Raw genomic sequence first — 15,568 nt, 5'->3', positions numbered from 1 at the left:
AGTGTGACTCTAAAGATGACAACGTAAGCAGAAAAACATCCTTGTAAGGTTATACTGTAGAATCATTTTTGTCAGATTTCTTTTCAAGGAACTGGCTTGAGAATGGCACAGGCTGTCTGCAGCCCTTCATCCAGAAAAAGTGGGTCGTGATCCACAGCTGTGGGGTGTCGTGATTCTAAATGTCGGTTCAGACATGAACTGGCTTAATAAGCTTTTTTAAATGACCCACCACAAAGTTATTGATCTTGACAAGCACTCTTTAAACAAATGGTTTAATCCCAGAAATAAAGTCAAGGCAGACTGCAAATTAGACTTTTCACGTCATAACACTTGAGATGAAAAAAGGTCAACATAAAACTTGATACTTCATATTTGTAGTTCGATTGAAAGTTGTGGTGATAAACTGAGCCACCTGTCTAGCAGGGGACTTTTAAATTTTGTGTTCCAGTTTAATTGTTGATTTGAAAGATGTGTTAGAACACTGACCCCTGTTTTTTGTTGTTCAGTATTAGAAATGACTTGAGCCTCTCCATGGAGGTATACATTTAACAAACTTCACCACAGACATTTATGAGACCATGCAATCCTATACAACACTATAAATCTTGAATATCACTTGACTCCTGATGCTGTCTGTAAAGTCTCACTGCTCCAGAGGTACCAGGCAGCTAAAAGAATGTTATTAGTGTAAAAGCTCTTGTTACATGGATTAATCCACAGCTTCGACTTTGATCTCCTGATTCTCTTTAAGCGACTTTGTAGGACCCCTGCCCTCTTGAGCACACACTCACACACACGCACACTGCTCTACATGACGTCCATCATGAGTCACCTAATCTCCGTTGAAAACCCTGACTCCTTCTCAAACGATTCCAAATATACAGTGAACTTCAATATGTGTTCTGTGTTATCTTAATAATGAGAAAAGGGCCTTGCAGATGTCTCTTTTTTAAACCAAGGTGGGAATAACCAACTGTGTGCCGGTGCAGGTTGAATCTTATCAATGCCGAATGAAGTACAATCTCAACACAGTGTTCCAAGCTCTTAATAAGATTTAAGTTTGTGATGTAGCTGTATACCACATGTCTATATTCAAGTGAAGGACAGATCATGACTGTTATAACAGTGTGATTTTCTTAATGTATTTTATATTTTGATTTAGTTATTTAGTTAGTTTCATAATTAATCGTAATTACAAAATGATAAATACATTATAAAGACAGGAGCAAAATGTGTGAAGGTGTGCCAGAATATTAACATTTCACCCCCAAAGTAGATTGCAAAATAATTTTCCTTGTCTGTGAATTATACTTAATTATCCAGAAAATTGGGGATCAAGAGTGTTTTAAACAGATGGATATTTTTACTCATGCAAGCTGACTCCTCTGTCTTTGTGATATTCTCTTCAAGAAGGGTTAAACAATTCAGGCTCAAGCATAGATAGAAGCACTTCCTTTACTGTTGCCTGTGTGTGCCGTTGGGATTCCTTAAGTCACTGGGAATTATACACAATTGCCATGCAACCATGTGTTATTAAAAGTGTGCTCATGAGCTGACCCACTTCAGTGGGAATTATCAAGCTGTTTTCGCCGTGGATTGCACAACTCAATGAAACAGAACTTAAAAGTGCAAACAAACGAAACAGTGGCGACTCTCCAGTCATCAGACGCAACCAAAGCTGGGCTGGATTTCCCATTTCTACTCTGCCTTCTTTGAAGCAGTGGAGGGCTTGACTCCTGTTAGCCTGTCAAAATACTGCAACTTTTGCCAGCCCAACCAGAACCTCAGCTAGTCTTTTCAGAAAACAACAATTGTTGGTTTTCTCCACTTTTGATTAACATCCTACATCCATGAATAGTCAACAGTGTTTTTCTGGATGAGTGTGGATGAGAGTGAGAATTACCACTATGAGATGAGGTTCATTGCTGCATTCAAGAGCGATATGTAGCGACAGGTTTGCAGGTCTACTTACCACAAGTGTCATTTGAAACAGAAGACAGATCAGGATTTTTACCATCAAAGGGTACGAGGTGACATCTTTGAGAGACGATCAACCCTTTGGACTGATCCCTCCCTACGTGCACCTGCCCAGTAAGTCTATTACGGACATGACAGAGCGCTAGCTCCTAACTTAATGATGACTCGCCATCGAATCCCCACTATTTTATCATGAGCCACAATTCATGATCATGGTACGAACAAAGATAATGGGTCCATATGGGAAGCTTAGAAGCTTTGTGTTCTGTTGTATAGGAAAGGGAATGCCTATTTGAGTCATCTACTGATTAGGTTTTAAGGGCCCAGATATCTGGAGAAGAGACAGAAATGCTTTAATAGGAGCAAAAATAAAGACAGTGTGCCAAATGCAATTAAATTAGATTACAGTAGATGGCCTTCATCGGTCCCACCATGGGGACCATGGTCACAGCTGCAAATGACAACAAAGGCACTGGCCCATACCAAAGACATTAAAGATACACAACAAACATCAAAGACGTCCACAAAAGCTTCAGCATTGAGAAAAGTGAAGGCACATCCTTTTCAGGTTTCAATTCATTGCACAGGTACGTTTATCCAAATGAATGAGAAGGGAGCTAAAACATACAATGAGCAAAAATATGTCCTTGGACTTAAATAAGATGAACCATAGTGTAGATTTCAATACCGATTGTATTGTCCTGTCAAGGAACTATAAAACCTGTTTCAAGTCTGGCAAATGTGAAGACTTATAATGATGAAGTACAGCCAGCAAAGATCCATTATTTTAATTTTATACCTTTCACCTTTTTCTTACTAGTATTGACTTTGCCGAACACAAGAGTGCATTGCGTACACAATTCCTCAACAACCAGTCAAGTTACTCAACTCAAAAAACATTAAACACAGCAAGAAAGTCAACAATATATAACTTATAACTCTTATTGGATTAATGACATGCTTAAATCAGCCTTCGTAAGCACTGTCGTGTTAATCAGAAGTACTCTTCGTGGACTTTATCTCCATTCTCAAAGGCAGCAATAAAGAGAATTTTATGTTGTTTAAAACATTGTTTTCCTGTTATCAACTGGCTATCATTATTTATGACCATGCATTGCATGTAAATTACTGGGTAAAGTAACTATCGACAGCAGTAACATGAGTGTAAATTAATTAGATAGATAGATAGATAGATAGATAGATAGATAGATAGATAGATAGATAGATAGATAGATAGATAGATAGATAGATAGATAGATAGATAGACAGACAGATAGATAGATAGATAGATAGATAGATGTCATGTCAGGTAGTGAACACACAAGCGTCTGTGACACCAGCCAGATGGATCCACAGTGATGACTATGTGTCACTTCTCATGTTTGAGGGCACCCTGCTTTTTCCAAGGCCAAGTCAGGTCTTGAGCACGCTGCAAGAAATATCTAGTGTAAACAAGTACACAATCTGCATTCACTGAACAGTTTGACCACAGAGTTTGGTATGATAGCAAATGGTTGCATAAACGTTTAAATGAGGTGTGTAAGCAGCTCCCAAGCTTTGCATTTCAACAAAACAAAAACATTTTTAAAACTTTCCCCGGCAATGTACAAACAAGACCCTGTTCTGTATAACCATCCACCCTCACCATGGAGGGATTTATTCTCTGTAATATTCTCCATAATATCACACACGTAAGGAAACTGCCAAGAGAGGCGATCTCACCCCTGAATGATAAGGTACAAGAACAGGAACAATGCAGGACAGGGGTGAAGAATATGATGTATTCTAATCACATTTCACCATGATTGCCCTCTATAAAACCATTAAGACAGAAATAAACCAGAGGCAATGAGAGAGAAATTCCAAAAAACAATGGCAGACACACACATTTTCTTCCCAACAAAGCTGAGACGTTAACTCCAAAACGGTGAAGTGGCAACCTGCCAAACCCCAGAAAAGTCGATTCATGTCCACTATCAACAGAATATGAAGCAGGGTGAAGACATATAGAAACCATCTGTTGTCAGAAATGAACAAAGAAGTGCGACGAAGCGGTTAAAAACGCCAATGTTACACCTTTCAAGTGTTTCAAGAGTTGCTGCTGTATTTTTAATATGAAGTGGGGTTGATAACAGCTTCTTTTTTAGTTTGGGTGTTGACGGATTCACTTTTTGCAGCGTGCAGTTCCTTGCAGTGCAGAGTGAAGGAGGGAGGCGTGTGTGTCTCTCTCTGTATGTGTGTGTGTGTGTCTAAAGAGAGCGAGAGAGAGAGAGAGAGAGAGAGAGAGAGAGAGAGAGAGAGAGAGCCAGTCAGCTGGTCCGGGGAGCAGCGTGAGATCAGTGTGCATGTGTCTGGATGTATGTAGGTGAGTGAGCAGTTTCAGGAAAGCGTTCGGTGTGTATGCGCTTGTGTGCGTGTGTGCGTGTGCGTGCTAGTGTAAATAAGGAAACACGACAAGGTAAAGACGGTACTGCGAAGCGATATTTGGTGGTGGGAGGCATTTGGAGCGAAGATCTAGGAGAGGATAGACGTCTTGCGCCGGCTGCGTCCTGGACAAGATCCTCGACCTGCGCGCGTCCTCATTTACCGTAAGACATCGGTTTTCTGCCTACATGCAACGCGTTATTACACGAACCGACCCGTAGAAGCACTCGGCCCAGGTACGCGCACGATAGTGTTGTGCAGAATGAACGAACCATCGCACGGCTAATGCTCTTTACCCGGCAGCAGGCAAGTCAGAAATGTGCAACTGTAACCGTGTTCAGGGTGTCCAACACGTTCATTCTTGACGCAACAGTTGTTCTTGGACTAACGAGTGGATTGTAGCAGCAAAATAGGAAAAATAAAGCACCGAATAGCTAAATGGTAAATTGCCAATTGACCTATGAATTGTGACGTGACCTATAAATGAGTTAAAAATCTGGAAGGCACAAGTGTTTACGGTTAGCTAGCCAAAATGCAGCTATCACAAAGACCACTTGCACCGGAGTGTAACTACTCATGTATACTGGATAGCTAACAGTTAACTCCAATCGTTTGTTGAGCCTTAGCTCAGGTGCACAAAATACAATATATGACACATGTAAAATCAGACAACAAAACACAAATGATTTTGGTGTTATGATTTACTGCCAGAATAGCGAAGAACTCAATCCTCCATACATCCATTGCAAAAGGAGTTTTTTCCACGATGTGCTTTCTGATTTAAACTGAGATTCAGCAAATGTCATTTGCTGGATGGCATTGGTGTGAATTTATTTTTTGAAATGGAACATCAAGAAGTAATATAAGGCACAGCTGGGGTCACCAACGTGTTGCCCACGTTCACCAGTTAGCCAGCAGAGGCCAAGGCCGTACCCCTGGGGCCTGCTCAAAAATATATGAGTATTTTCATATAATAACCGTCTTATGATCTTTAATTTTACCATTGGTAAATATTGTGGAAAGTCAACAAAATGATTAGTGTACTGGAAGAATATAATTCATTCAACCTTCATTCTTAGTGATATGCAACAAGTCTTTTCAGAACTGTGTCCAAAAAGGTTGGTGACTCCTCAGATCCAGAAACAAAACATAATCACATGATCTTTTCAGCCTGCGACTGAAGCATATAGTATCATAACTTTCAAATATTGCGTTGGACGAGTCATGTTTTTACCATTTTGACTGTGAAAGATGTTGAATATGTCAACAATTACACACAAATAATGTATCAAAAGTCTCTAAAGGGTTCTTTGTTTGTTTAATCTAAGTATCACTTCATAAGTGGAATATCTGAGTCTACATTATAGTGGGTATATTTCAGGTCCCATATTATACTTACTTTTGAAATGATACGAGAAAATCTGAAATTATATGCAGGACAAATGTATTTTCCTTCCTACACCTCAGTTTGATTGGATTCTCCATTCTCCTCACCCAACCACACCTCCGTTGTTGCAATTGGTCAAAGAAAATGTGAGCTCTGCGGAGGCATCAGCTGATAACATTAATAAAATGAATGTTTCGCCTATGAACATGGGACCTATCATTGTTGTGCGGCATTGATAAAGCGATTAAATAACCAGTTGATTGTTATTGTGAGTCAGTTGGAAGCGAACTCAAATTTAAATACAATGGTTTTTCTTGTCTACTGTTGAAATGTGCTGGAAATTGACTTGAGGACCGTGTGCTGAATTCAACCTGCTCATCTTTGCATGGTTGGATTTATTTCTTTTCTAAATAAACATTCCCTTCTTCTTTTACGTGCTTGCTAAGAACAAAAACAACGACCCAAATACCATAAAAAGTACATTTAGCATAATATGGGATCTTTTAAACTATCGTTTCCATTTTACACCTCTCCATTACCTTTGTCTTAATGCGGGTTCACCACAACTACACATTGCTATTCTTTCGTCTTTTTCTCTTGTTTAAGCGTTGGCATTTGTAAACAGTCCCACTTCAAACCAGATACAACTTTGCTTACATGTGACTTTGTTATGATGCAATGGACCAAACAGAATGCTCCCCCATATCCAGTAATACAGAAATTCGCCCTTTCTCTGCGGGAGGAGCTACAATTGTCAGCAAATGTCAAACTCTTGGAATGTTGGATTTGCTTTCAGGCATATTAACAGAATACACAGACCACTTACCCGAATGCCTTCGCCACACAAATTTGTGTGTGCCTGAACATATAAAAGAAGTTTGTGATTACTGAAAAAAAAAATCTCATGCAATTATGCAAAAGCATAGAGGCAGACTTCTCAATCTGTGCACAGCTCACACACATTTAGACACACATTCTCAGTCAGTGGAGCGACCTAAAGATAGCTAAGCCCCAGTGGAACCAGTAATTAGTGGGGTGAAAAGAGAAGGAGAGAGAGAGAGAGCAGGAGGAGATATTGTTTGGATCATCTGATAACTGTTATATAATGATCCGTACAATAGAGACACCCTGTGAGAGAAGAAAAAACCCAGCAGAGTCAAAGAGTGAAAAATGAGTTCTGTGTTTGTCAAAGATAAAATCATCTCTACAGCTGAAATTGGTATGTGGGCTGCAGAGAAATCCTGCAAGTCATTTCTCCTCTTGCTTATACCGAAAATTGATAAAGACATATCCAAAATGATGTTGCAGTGTGCTTGTTACCTGCTTAAATGGGAACAGGTGAAATAGGTTTCTCATGCTAGCAATGACCATAGCATCACCAAAGAAGACTACCACTGGACACCACTATTTACACACTTACTATTTAAGATAGACCTGAAGCAATGTTCAGACTGTTCTGGTTAGAGATATGACTTTGTGATATATTTCTTCACTGCTTCGAAAGGAAATTAGGTGATAATTTAGTTGGTCACAGTGCTGAGCAAAGGATGGATCTTTACTCGTCCTTAGCCTACCCTTTGCAATCTGCAGGTGGTGTGTGGTCATATAGAGGGTGTCTTATTGAGTGCCACCCCCCTCCGCTTTGTTTGGCGACTGACTTTGTGTGTGTGCGTGTGTGTGTGGTGCAATGTTTACATTGGTTCCAGAATGCGCATGTTCAACCGTGCATGCGTATTTGCTCCTGCAGGCTTTGTTTTCTGTCTGAAAAGAAAGCTGATGCTGAATTCAATGTGTTGTTTGGGTTGAAACTCAAATTCCTGAGGGAAAAGGAGAGCAAATTATTTCATGGAAGTAAGGGTCATGTCGATGTAATTTTGTGTCACTACCAGAGTTCTAACCAATACCATAGTTTGTTTGAAGTTACAAAGTTATCTGTGTCTCTAGGTCAATCCGCCACCACAGGTCAGCAGTCATGAATGGAGATTTGCTGTGGCTCTTCCAAACCTTTTAACAGCTGTAGATTGATGGAGGAGGTGTTGGGGAACCAATGGTAGTTTGTAGGAATAAATCACAGCAACAAAAGACACCTAGTGGTCTGGTGGCATGGCTTGCTGCAGGAAAAGTCACTTGCAGACTGAAACAATAATCTTTTATTGATAATGAATCAGTTCTTTAAACAGATTTTTCTGGCTAGCAGTGGGCTATTACTGTGCCTGTCTCGCCGTGACTCAGTCAAAAGACATGAGGAATTAAAATAGTGAAATTATCTCTCTTAAATTTGGTGAGTTAAACTGTGTATGGGAAATGCATAATTCTCCCTGTTTTTCCAGGTGTCGTTTCAAACAGAAGGTGGAGTGGAACAGTGCCATGGCCTTAGCAGGATGTCCTGACTTCTTCGTTCACCACTCAAACTATCAGGTTAATGCCCGATTATAAGACAATGTTTTACTCGACATAAAGTCTTGCGATACGTCTGTGATCAGAGCCAAACAAATACAGAGACTGTTTTGCCATGCTCCAAATTTACATATGAGAACCACATGTGTTACTGTTATTACCATTTTGAAAAGCCCCATTGCCCTACATTGAAAAACATTAGTCAGTTAACTCACAATCTTCATTATTATTGGATTATTCTTACCTCTCTTTTTTGTGAAAAGCAAGACTGTGATCCACTTGGAAACAATCTCGTCCCTTTTCAGACTACTGTAGGATGACCCAGTCATTAGTGCTTATAAATGTGGACTAGTGAGTCAATGAATTTTGCCATCTTAATTCGTCAGCAGTCAAATTGCTGAACTTTCACTAATGACATTCACAAGGGCTCTGTTGTTTTCCAGTGCCCCAGTAAGTCATGACAGTGTGACCGTGCTGTGCTGGCCAGAACAATACGATAAGCGGCCCATTATTGAACTGCTGAAAAAAGTCTTATTTCCTTTTCTGACTCTGATGAAGCTATCGTTAGAGTGTCCGTCTTTGGTCCCGAAAGCCAGTTGAGAATGGAGCTTTTTGTCTATTGAAGTCTTCCTAAGCACTGCAGTCGGGTTTTGACTGAGTTCATTTGTGAAAGGACAGAGCCTCACTCTCAATGCTGATCCCAAGACTCAACTCCAAGCGATAATAATCTTTTTCACCTGTACCTATTGACTTTGTCTAAACAAAGGAGCACCTTTTATGAAGTACCTGAATTATATACGGTAATTTGTCTCGCTCTGATTTTACTCACCCTTCTTCTTTCATCAGCTTATTTTTCACTAGTCTATGAAGCTGACAATTCTGGGTTAAACAGAAACGAATCGGTGTCACACTTCTTCACACGCTGGACTGGCTAATATGGTGCAGTCTTTGACTGACAACAGAATTCTCCTTCACTCAGTTCATTCATAGATCCAGACGTGCCTTACACATCGCCATGGATGACTGCAGTTATTTCAAGTTGCAAGAAAACACAGTCAAGCTCAGATAAAACATTTTGCTGACAATGATCTTTCGAAGTGCTGACAACCAAAGAAACCTCACCCTATTAACTCTTTCATGAATGCAAGTGTTATTCTAAAAAGTCTTTGTGGGGAGTAAAATGGGAAATAAAAAAATTCACTTTATCAATTTATCATTGAGTTGTCTAGTTTCTGAGGCCTGAAAAAACAGACCTAAACCAAGTCCATGTTTCAAAATATGTAATAAAAATAATATAATATAAGTAATATACCTGTAAGTGTACTTCTTGTTACTTCTCTATGGACGTAGAACTGCCATAACCTTATGTAGCCATAAAGCTGATTCTGATTTCTTTTGAGCAATCAGAACACACTTTCCTTATGGAGCCAACACTATCTCTTAGCTGTCCCTCGGATTTTCAATATCTCTCTTTTCAGATATTTCATCCATGCTATATGTCTCGTACTGTAGCATGTTTGACAATAAAGTTACCTTAACTTAACTTAACTTAACTTAACCTTAACCTTATTCATACTTTTCAGACATGGCTCGAGAATGCACGAGACTTCTACATTTCTCTGTCTGGTATTATTTAGAATACAAGTGCAATGATGTTTGCCAAACATGTGACACACCACCTTCATGCTTCATGAGATACAATCTACATCTTATTTTCTGTGGGCATCCTGAATGCATCCTGTTATAGTTATTCTATTCAACAACTTTTTTGGTCTTTTTATTGTTCTTTCGGATGAACTATGCCCGGTTTATAAAAATTTTTTTATAAAGTAGTAACATGATACATTTTTTGTCCATTCAGCAGTTAACTTTTAAGTGGTTTGCGAACTCTGTGATGTGATGAGAAATATACTGACCTATGAAATTAATTTTCATACGATAGGCTGTTGTTTTTAAGGATTGATCTGGTACATTCTTCACATGGTCCAGCTTGTCATCGATGTTATGCCTAAAAATGATAGGTTGTGGAACTGTATAGACAGGACGTTACTCATGTCAATCAGAGATGTTGGGGGCAAAGTTTTTGGCTTCTTAAGTTTCCAAAAGGGACATAATATTAATTCCCCCCCCTTTTTTGGTATAGATCATTTCAAGTACGCCCACAGTTGCTTGAACAGTCCACATGCTCACAAGTAAATGACTGCAGCCATGGTGAGGTTCAAAATTAAAGCAGCCCGCAAGACTCACTTTTTACTGTCCAACTCCCACAGAATAAGGCCATTGTTTCACTTCTTGCATTTTCTCCCTTCCAACTCACCATTAACCTAAAGAATTTGGCTGAGAAGCATGCATGTTCACGGTCTATAAATAGAGAGCTAAACAAACATTGATAACAAGCTTTGTTGTGCGAATGACCTGAAAGCTTGGGATTGGTGGCCTGACGTCTCTCTGAGACCTGATGGAGATGACGTAACCTCAGATGCCTTGCTTCTTTTGGTGTAGGTTTAAAAATGCAGCTCCATGCTAAGTGCAACCGTGGGACAGCAGAGCCCCTGTTGAGCTGACATTAAGTTGGATTGGTGCTCGTCAGCTTCCAGGAAAAGGTTTTGCACCAGTAAGACTGCAGTGAATAGTGAATTGAATCCCCATAGAAAACAACATTCCTCTACTCCTCATCTAGTGGGGAAAAAACAAAGTTTGATAGTTAGGAAGAATAGGTGGTTACAGCATTGCTCAATGTGTGTCTGTGTGCCTTTGTCAGTTTTTATGTGTGGGTGATTCTGTGTGTGTGCGTGGTGGTGTGTGGGTGTGTGTGTGCTGTCTGTTACGTAAAGTCTAGTATAAATGATACAGCATGCCACGTATAGATGCACACATGTGCAATGCTTTCATCCATCCAAGTGTTGATAAATGGAAAGTAAGCCATCTAGTTTAGTTTCTTACATAACAGTAAACATCACATACTGTATGGCACGATTGGCTCCACAGGCTGCAGTCACTTATTTTATACTGTATACATCTCAGCGAAAGACGTTCTGCTCCTCAGCCTGTGTGTGTATAGCTGAAAATCCATGTGAACTTACAAAGCACCACCTGTCCCAGAGTTATTGCTTTGACACTCAACTAGACTCATCAAAACAGGTTTTGGTAGACTAGGCCATTCAGTGTGTCTCACAGTCTTGGGTCGGCAGTTTGCAGAAATTGCCTTGACAACAGGCGCGCTCAGTCTTGTGCTTTCAAAGAATTATTGCTTGAGAGAAGATGTGCAAGACCTGATTGGGCAGATGTCAGAGCACAGATGTCAGCTGAAGTTATGTCTTTCAGGAACAGTGTGTGAGATTTCAAGAGATTCAAATATATTCTGACAAACACAGTCAACGGAGTGAGCTTTTCATGCTGCTATGGAGGACTAGATTTGGATGGTACTAGTTTTCTTTTCTGCATTGTTTTGTCAAATTTTGTCGGAAACCAGAATTCCACCCTTCTTCATTGGGTATGTTATAATCCTGTTATATCAGGATACATGGTGTATAGTAACCTGATGCATTTGGGGACTTTATAGCAGTTTAACCAAACAATGGCCTCTGGAGAGGGTCACAGACCAGACATCTGGCCAGGCTGTTGGGCTGACTTGTAAGCATGCAACAGTTTGATAACAGCAGTACCACTGCTTCAGCCTGGCGTATCAATCTAACAGAAATTGTGTTTGACTTTCATCCATGACTGAATGTCCTGCGAACCAGTCAAAGTGGTATAATTCATCGTAGTAGTGATTCATCCATCGCTACCGTTGTGTGTGACAGTCAGGAAATGTACATCTCCTGTCTACCCTTTTGATGCCAACATAAAATATCCGGCACTTACGTACTGTAAAATAAGAAGTATCCCTGGAACACAATGGGCATGAAGGCATCAGTTATTTCTGATTCCCCTTTGATATGTGTAAATGTGGCCTGGCCCCGAGAGTCAATATCTGGCTTCAATGAGGTCCGTTTGTGCTTAATGAAACACTTCTAAAAAGGGCATTCCAGCACATTTTGTTAATTATAAACATGTGTATATTTATTTATTTATTTATGTAACGTTGCCCATAGATTGATAATGTACAAATAAACAAAGACAGATGGAAACCTAACCATTGGCGAGGAAACCAGCCGTTGCCAGTTGAAAGACACTCAATAAACATGTACACTCTGAGCCAAGAAATAGTCTGGCATATATATTTGCTGCCTGTTTTCAATTTAACAGCCAGCTGTAAGAGTGCTATTGATGTCCTCTGCTAACTGCCTGTAAATGTTAAACATTTACTCTGCTATTTTAATTAGAGCTAATATTAATGGAAAGTCCAAATGAGATCTAGTTCAAGTGTATGTTTTGTAAGTGTCACTCACATAATATGATGTGCTGTAAATAATTTGGCCTGCAAGCTTTCTGCATTTGCAGCCAGTTAGTTGGAAGTAAAGACTGCAGACGTTCCCTGTCATCTCACAGGCCCTGCAGCCAAGTTGCCTTCATTGGAAAGCTTTTGGCTGCTGCTTCCCAGAGCTATAAATCTTACTCTGGTCATTTATAGATGTTTTCGAAGCACTGGAGGAGAGCCTTGTGTGTGTGTGTGTGTGTGTGTGTGTGCGCGTTTGTGTGTGTGTGTGTGTCAATATGCGATAACATGCACAACAGGACCTCTGGCCACAAGTAGTTCCTGGAAGCAATGCTCCGCCGTTCTTGTTTTTCCTGGAAAAGTGAACATTTAATTTTTTTCTTTTTTTGCTTGGCCCTTTTCCCTACTTTCTCCTCTGCTGCTTCCCCCCCGATGGCTGCTTCAAATTAGACAATGTGTGAGAGGCTTGGCCTAATATACAGTATGTGTGTGTGCATGAGTGTGTCTACTCGTGTGAGAGATTCTATAGGTGTGGCTGAGCTAGTTCTGTTGTTGGCGATTTTTGAGGTGTGTCTTCTTTCAGAATAGGCTAGTGAGTGTGTTCTATTTGGGTGAGGGAAGATGTGCATGTTTTAGTGGCGCAGGGAGATGCCTTAATGGGTTGTAAAGTCACGGCTCCTCAGGTTCAAAGTAGGGATTGTTGCAGTTTTGGAAGCTGTTGTTCCTCGAGAGTCAAGACACAACCACAAGTCTGCTCTGACCTTGAAACACTGACAAAATAGTAAGCTTTACTAACCATGTGCCTTTTTTAATGTGCTAAAAATTTGTTCTATTTGTCTACCTTTTTAACAGGAAGGCACTTCCTCTCGAAGGCCTGAAGAAATGATGGTTCCTGGCTTTCAACGCTCTGCCAATCAAAACATGTCTCATCACCATGGTAACTCTCTCTAGCCAAGGATCTCAATTGAGAATATGTCCAATAAGCCAACAGTCTATTTACATTGTAGGTTATAGTGGATTTTTTTCTTATAGTCTTCAATTCCTTTCTTTATGGGGTCTGTGCTGCTAGATCTTCAGACACGCTTCACGTTTCCAATGAAAAAGATATTCTTTTCTTTCATTGTATCACTATGGTGTCCAGATGGGGAAGGCATAGTCGGGGTTAATGCACCCCCTCGTGAGTAACCGTGGAAAATGTTGGGAGCCCTCCTGAAAAGTAGCCAGTCTGGTTATAAATCCTCCCTCTTCTCTCCTGGGTCAGTTGGTTAGAGTCTTGTCAGCTGTGCTGGTGTGTAGTGGTCATGCTCATGCATGTGTGTAGTAACAGGAATAAACTACATGGAGTGTTTTTATAAGCCTTTTCGGTCATCCAGGATTAACATTAAGGAGAAAGTAGGCCAAAGGTTGGTAAGCCAAAAGTGGTCATTTATATTTGAACACACCAGACAACTACTGACAAAGAGCATACTGTCTTTTCACACGCAATTAGCATGTCATTTACATTTGCAGCCACATATTGTGTGTCTATTGTTTTCCCATAACATGTGGTAACTGTGGTGCATAATGAGAGGAACATACTGAAGGAACAAAATGAAAACAGTATGTGTGTTATATTTTTGGCAGAAGATTAACAACCTACAGGAGCAACCATTCTAGTGGTGGTCTGACAGGAGGACCAACCTTGTCTGTCTTAGTTATTCCGTCGAAGCACTCCCATTGAAGGCAGCAGCTGAACAGATAGAGAATTTTATATTTTATATCAGATTATTACATATTTTTTACTATAATTTTACCAACAGCATGTTCAAGTGCGAAAAGGACTCTTAAAAACAGACATTACCACGAGTACAGGTGGATTATAGCTGCAAGAGTCATCCTAATTGTTGGTACTTCTCTATAGGCTTTTCTTGTTTCTAAATGGGTAAAGGAATCTTTTGGCTGCTGATCCTTGTCACCATTGAAACAAAGAATGCCAGATCTGTGATGTTGTCTGATCGTACATCGTCCAGCTGCCTCTCCACTACAACAGACCAGACCTTTACTGGTATCGATGCTGATCTGTCTTCACTTACGCCGTACTGTACAGAGCCGAGCCCAAGTAGTTATGGCATTTAGTTTGCAGTGAGACTCAGGCACGGGAATATCATTCCATAATGTATCAAACAAAATAAAATGAAGAGAAACTGACAGGAAGCAAAACAGAGGGCGTCACCAAACCAGGAGAGAAATATGGAGTGAACTGAGGAAGAAATCTGAAAACAAATGAAAATGCATTTCTAGGTGTATGCCATTAGCAAGTATCTTGGGGATTAAGAACAGATAACATAGACAGTGTACAACCAAAATAAAACAAAAACAAAACATGGACACCATCATCGTTGTTTGCTGCAGGGCCGACTCTTGCACCTTCTACTGTATCTCCTCCTATTGCTCTGATTTTTTTCACATTCGCCCTACATGGTCAAGCGTCAGCTCCAAATGTGCTGCTTGTGGACTGTCACAGTAAATGGACTCACTGACATGATGTGCTCCGTCACACTGTACAAGTGAAAATCTTCATTAAACTATGAATAGTCGTCTTTTTGGCTGGGGGCAATTTGTGAACTGTATTTCCTCTAGTGCTTTGACAGAAAGTACAGTTGTCTGCCATCTGCATGTGTAAAGTAGTAACTACTTGAAGTAGTATTCTCTTAATTTTTTGGGGATGACCAAATGAATTCACTATATAAATCCAAGCTGAAAATGTGATTTACTACTGCTGACAAACCCACTGAGTCACTGTCAAAGTTACCCAGCTACAGTTTCATTCTGGCTGTGCCCGACAGAGGAGCGTCACGCAAACTGTCAGGCACCCTGTATATATTTGGAACATGGAGGCTCTAGTTTCTGCGACTTTTTATGCTCAGTATAGCATTTGATGATCTGATGACATGTTCCTTGATTCAAAGCTCTTGGTCAACTCTGTTTTGTTCACCAATAACTATGATTTCCAAAGCACTCCTCAG

At 40.2% G+C, this 15,568-nt stretch overlaps 1 protein-coding gene across 5 annotated transcripts in view; it reads left to right on the top strand.

The window, feature by feature from the left end:
- The first annotated feature begins 2,531 nt into the window (after nt 1-2,531).
- Nucleotides 2,532-15,568, top strand: part of LOC128757106 (growth factor receptor-bound protein 10-like) — a 33,860-nt gene continuing 20,823 nt past the window's right edge. The window contains exons 1-3 of one of the 5 annotated variants that reach the window (XM_053862160.1): nt 2,532-2,564; nt 8,119-8,206; nt 13,416-13,500. In XM_053862160.1, the coding sequence (XP_053718135.1) occupies nt 8,156-8,206; nt 13,416-13,500 (136 nt within the window). In that variant the 5' untranslated portion in view covers nt 2,532-2,564; nt 8,119-8,155. Of the gene's footprint in view, nt 2,565-4,278; nt 4,566-8,118; nt 8,207-13,269; nt 13,345-13,415; nt 13,501-15,568 lie in introns of those variants that run through there. The other 4 variants (XM_053862159.1, XM_053862157.1, XM_053862161.1 and 1 more) reach the window with 4 other exon arrangements.

Source organism: Synchiropus splendidus, chromosome 4 (genome assembly GCF_027744825.2).
Source record: "Synchiropus splendidus isolate RoL2022-P1 chromosome 4, RoL_Sspl_1.0, whole genome shotgun sequence".
NCBI lineage: Eukaryota > Metazoa > Chordata > Actinopteri > Syngnathiformes > Callionymidae > Synchiropus > Synchiropus splendidus.
Note: the sequence above shows the minus strand (reverse complement) of the source record. Positions and strands in the feature narration are given on the sequence as shown.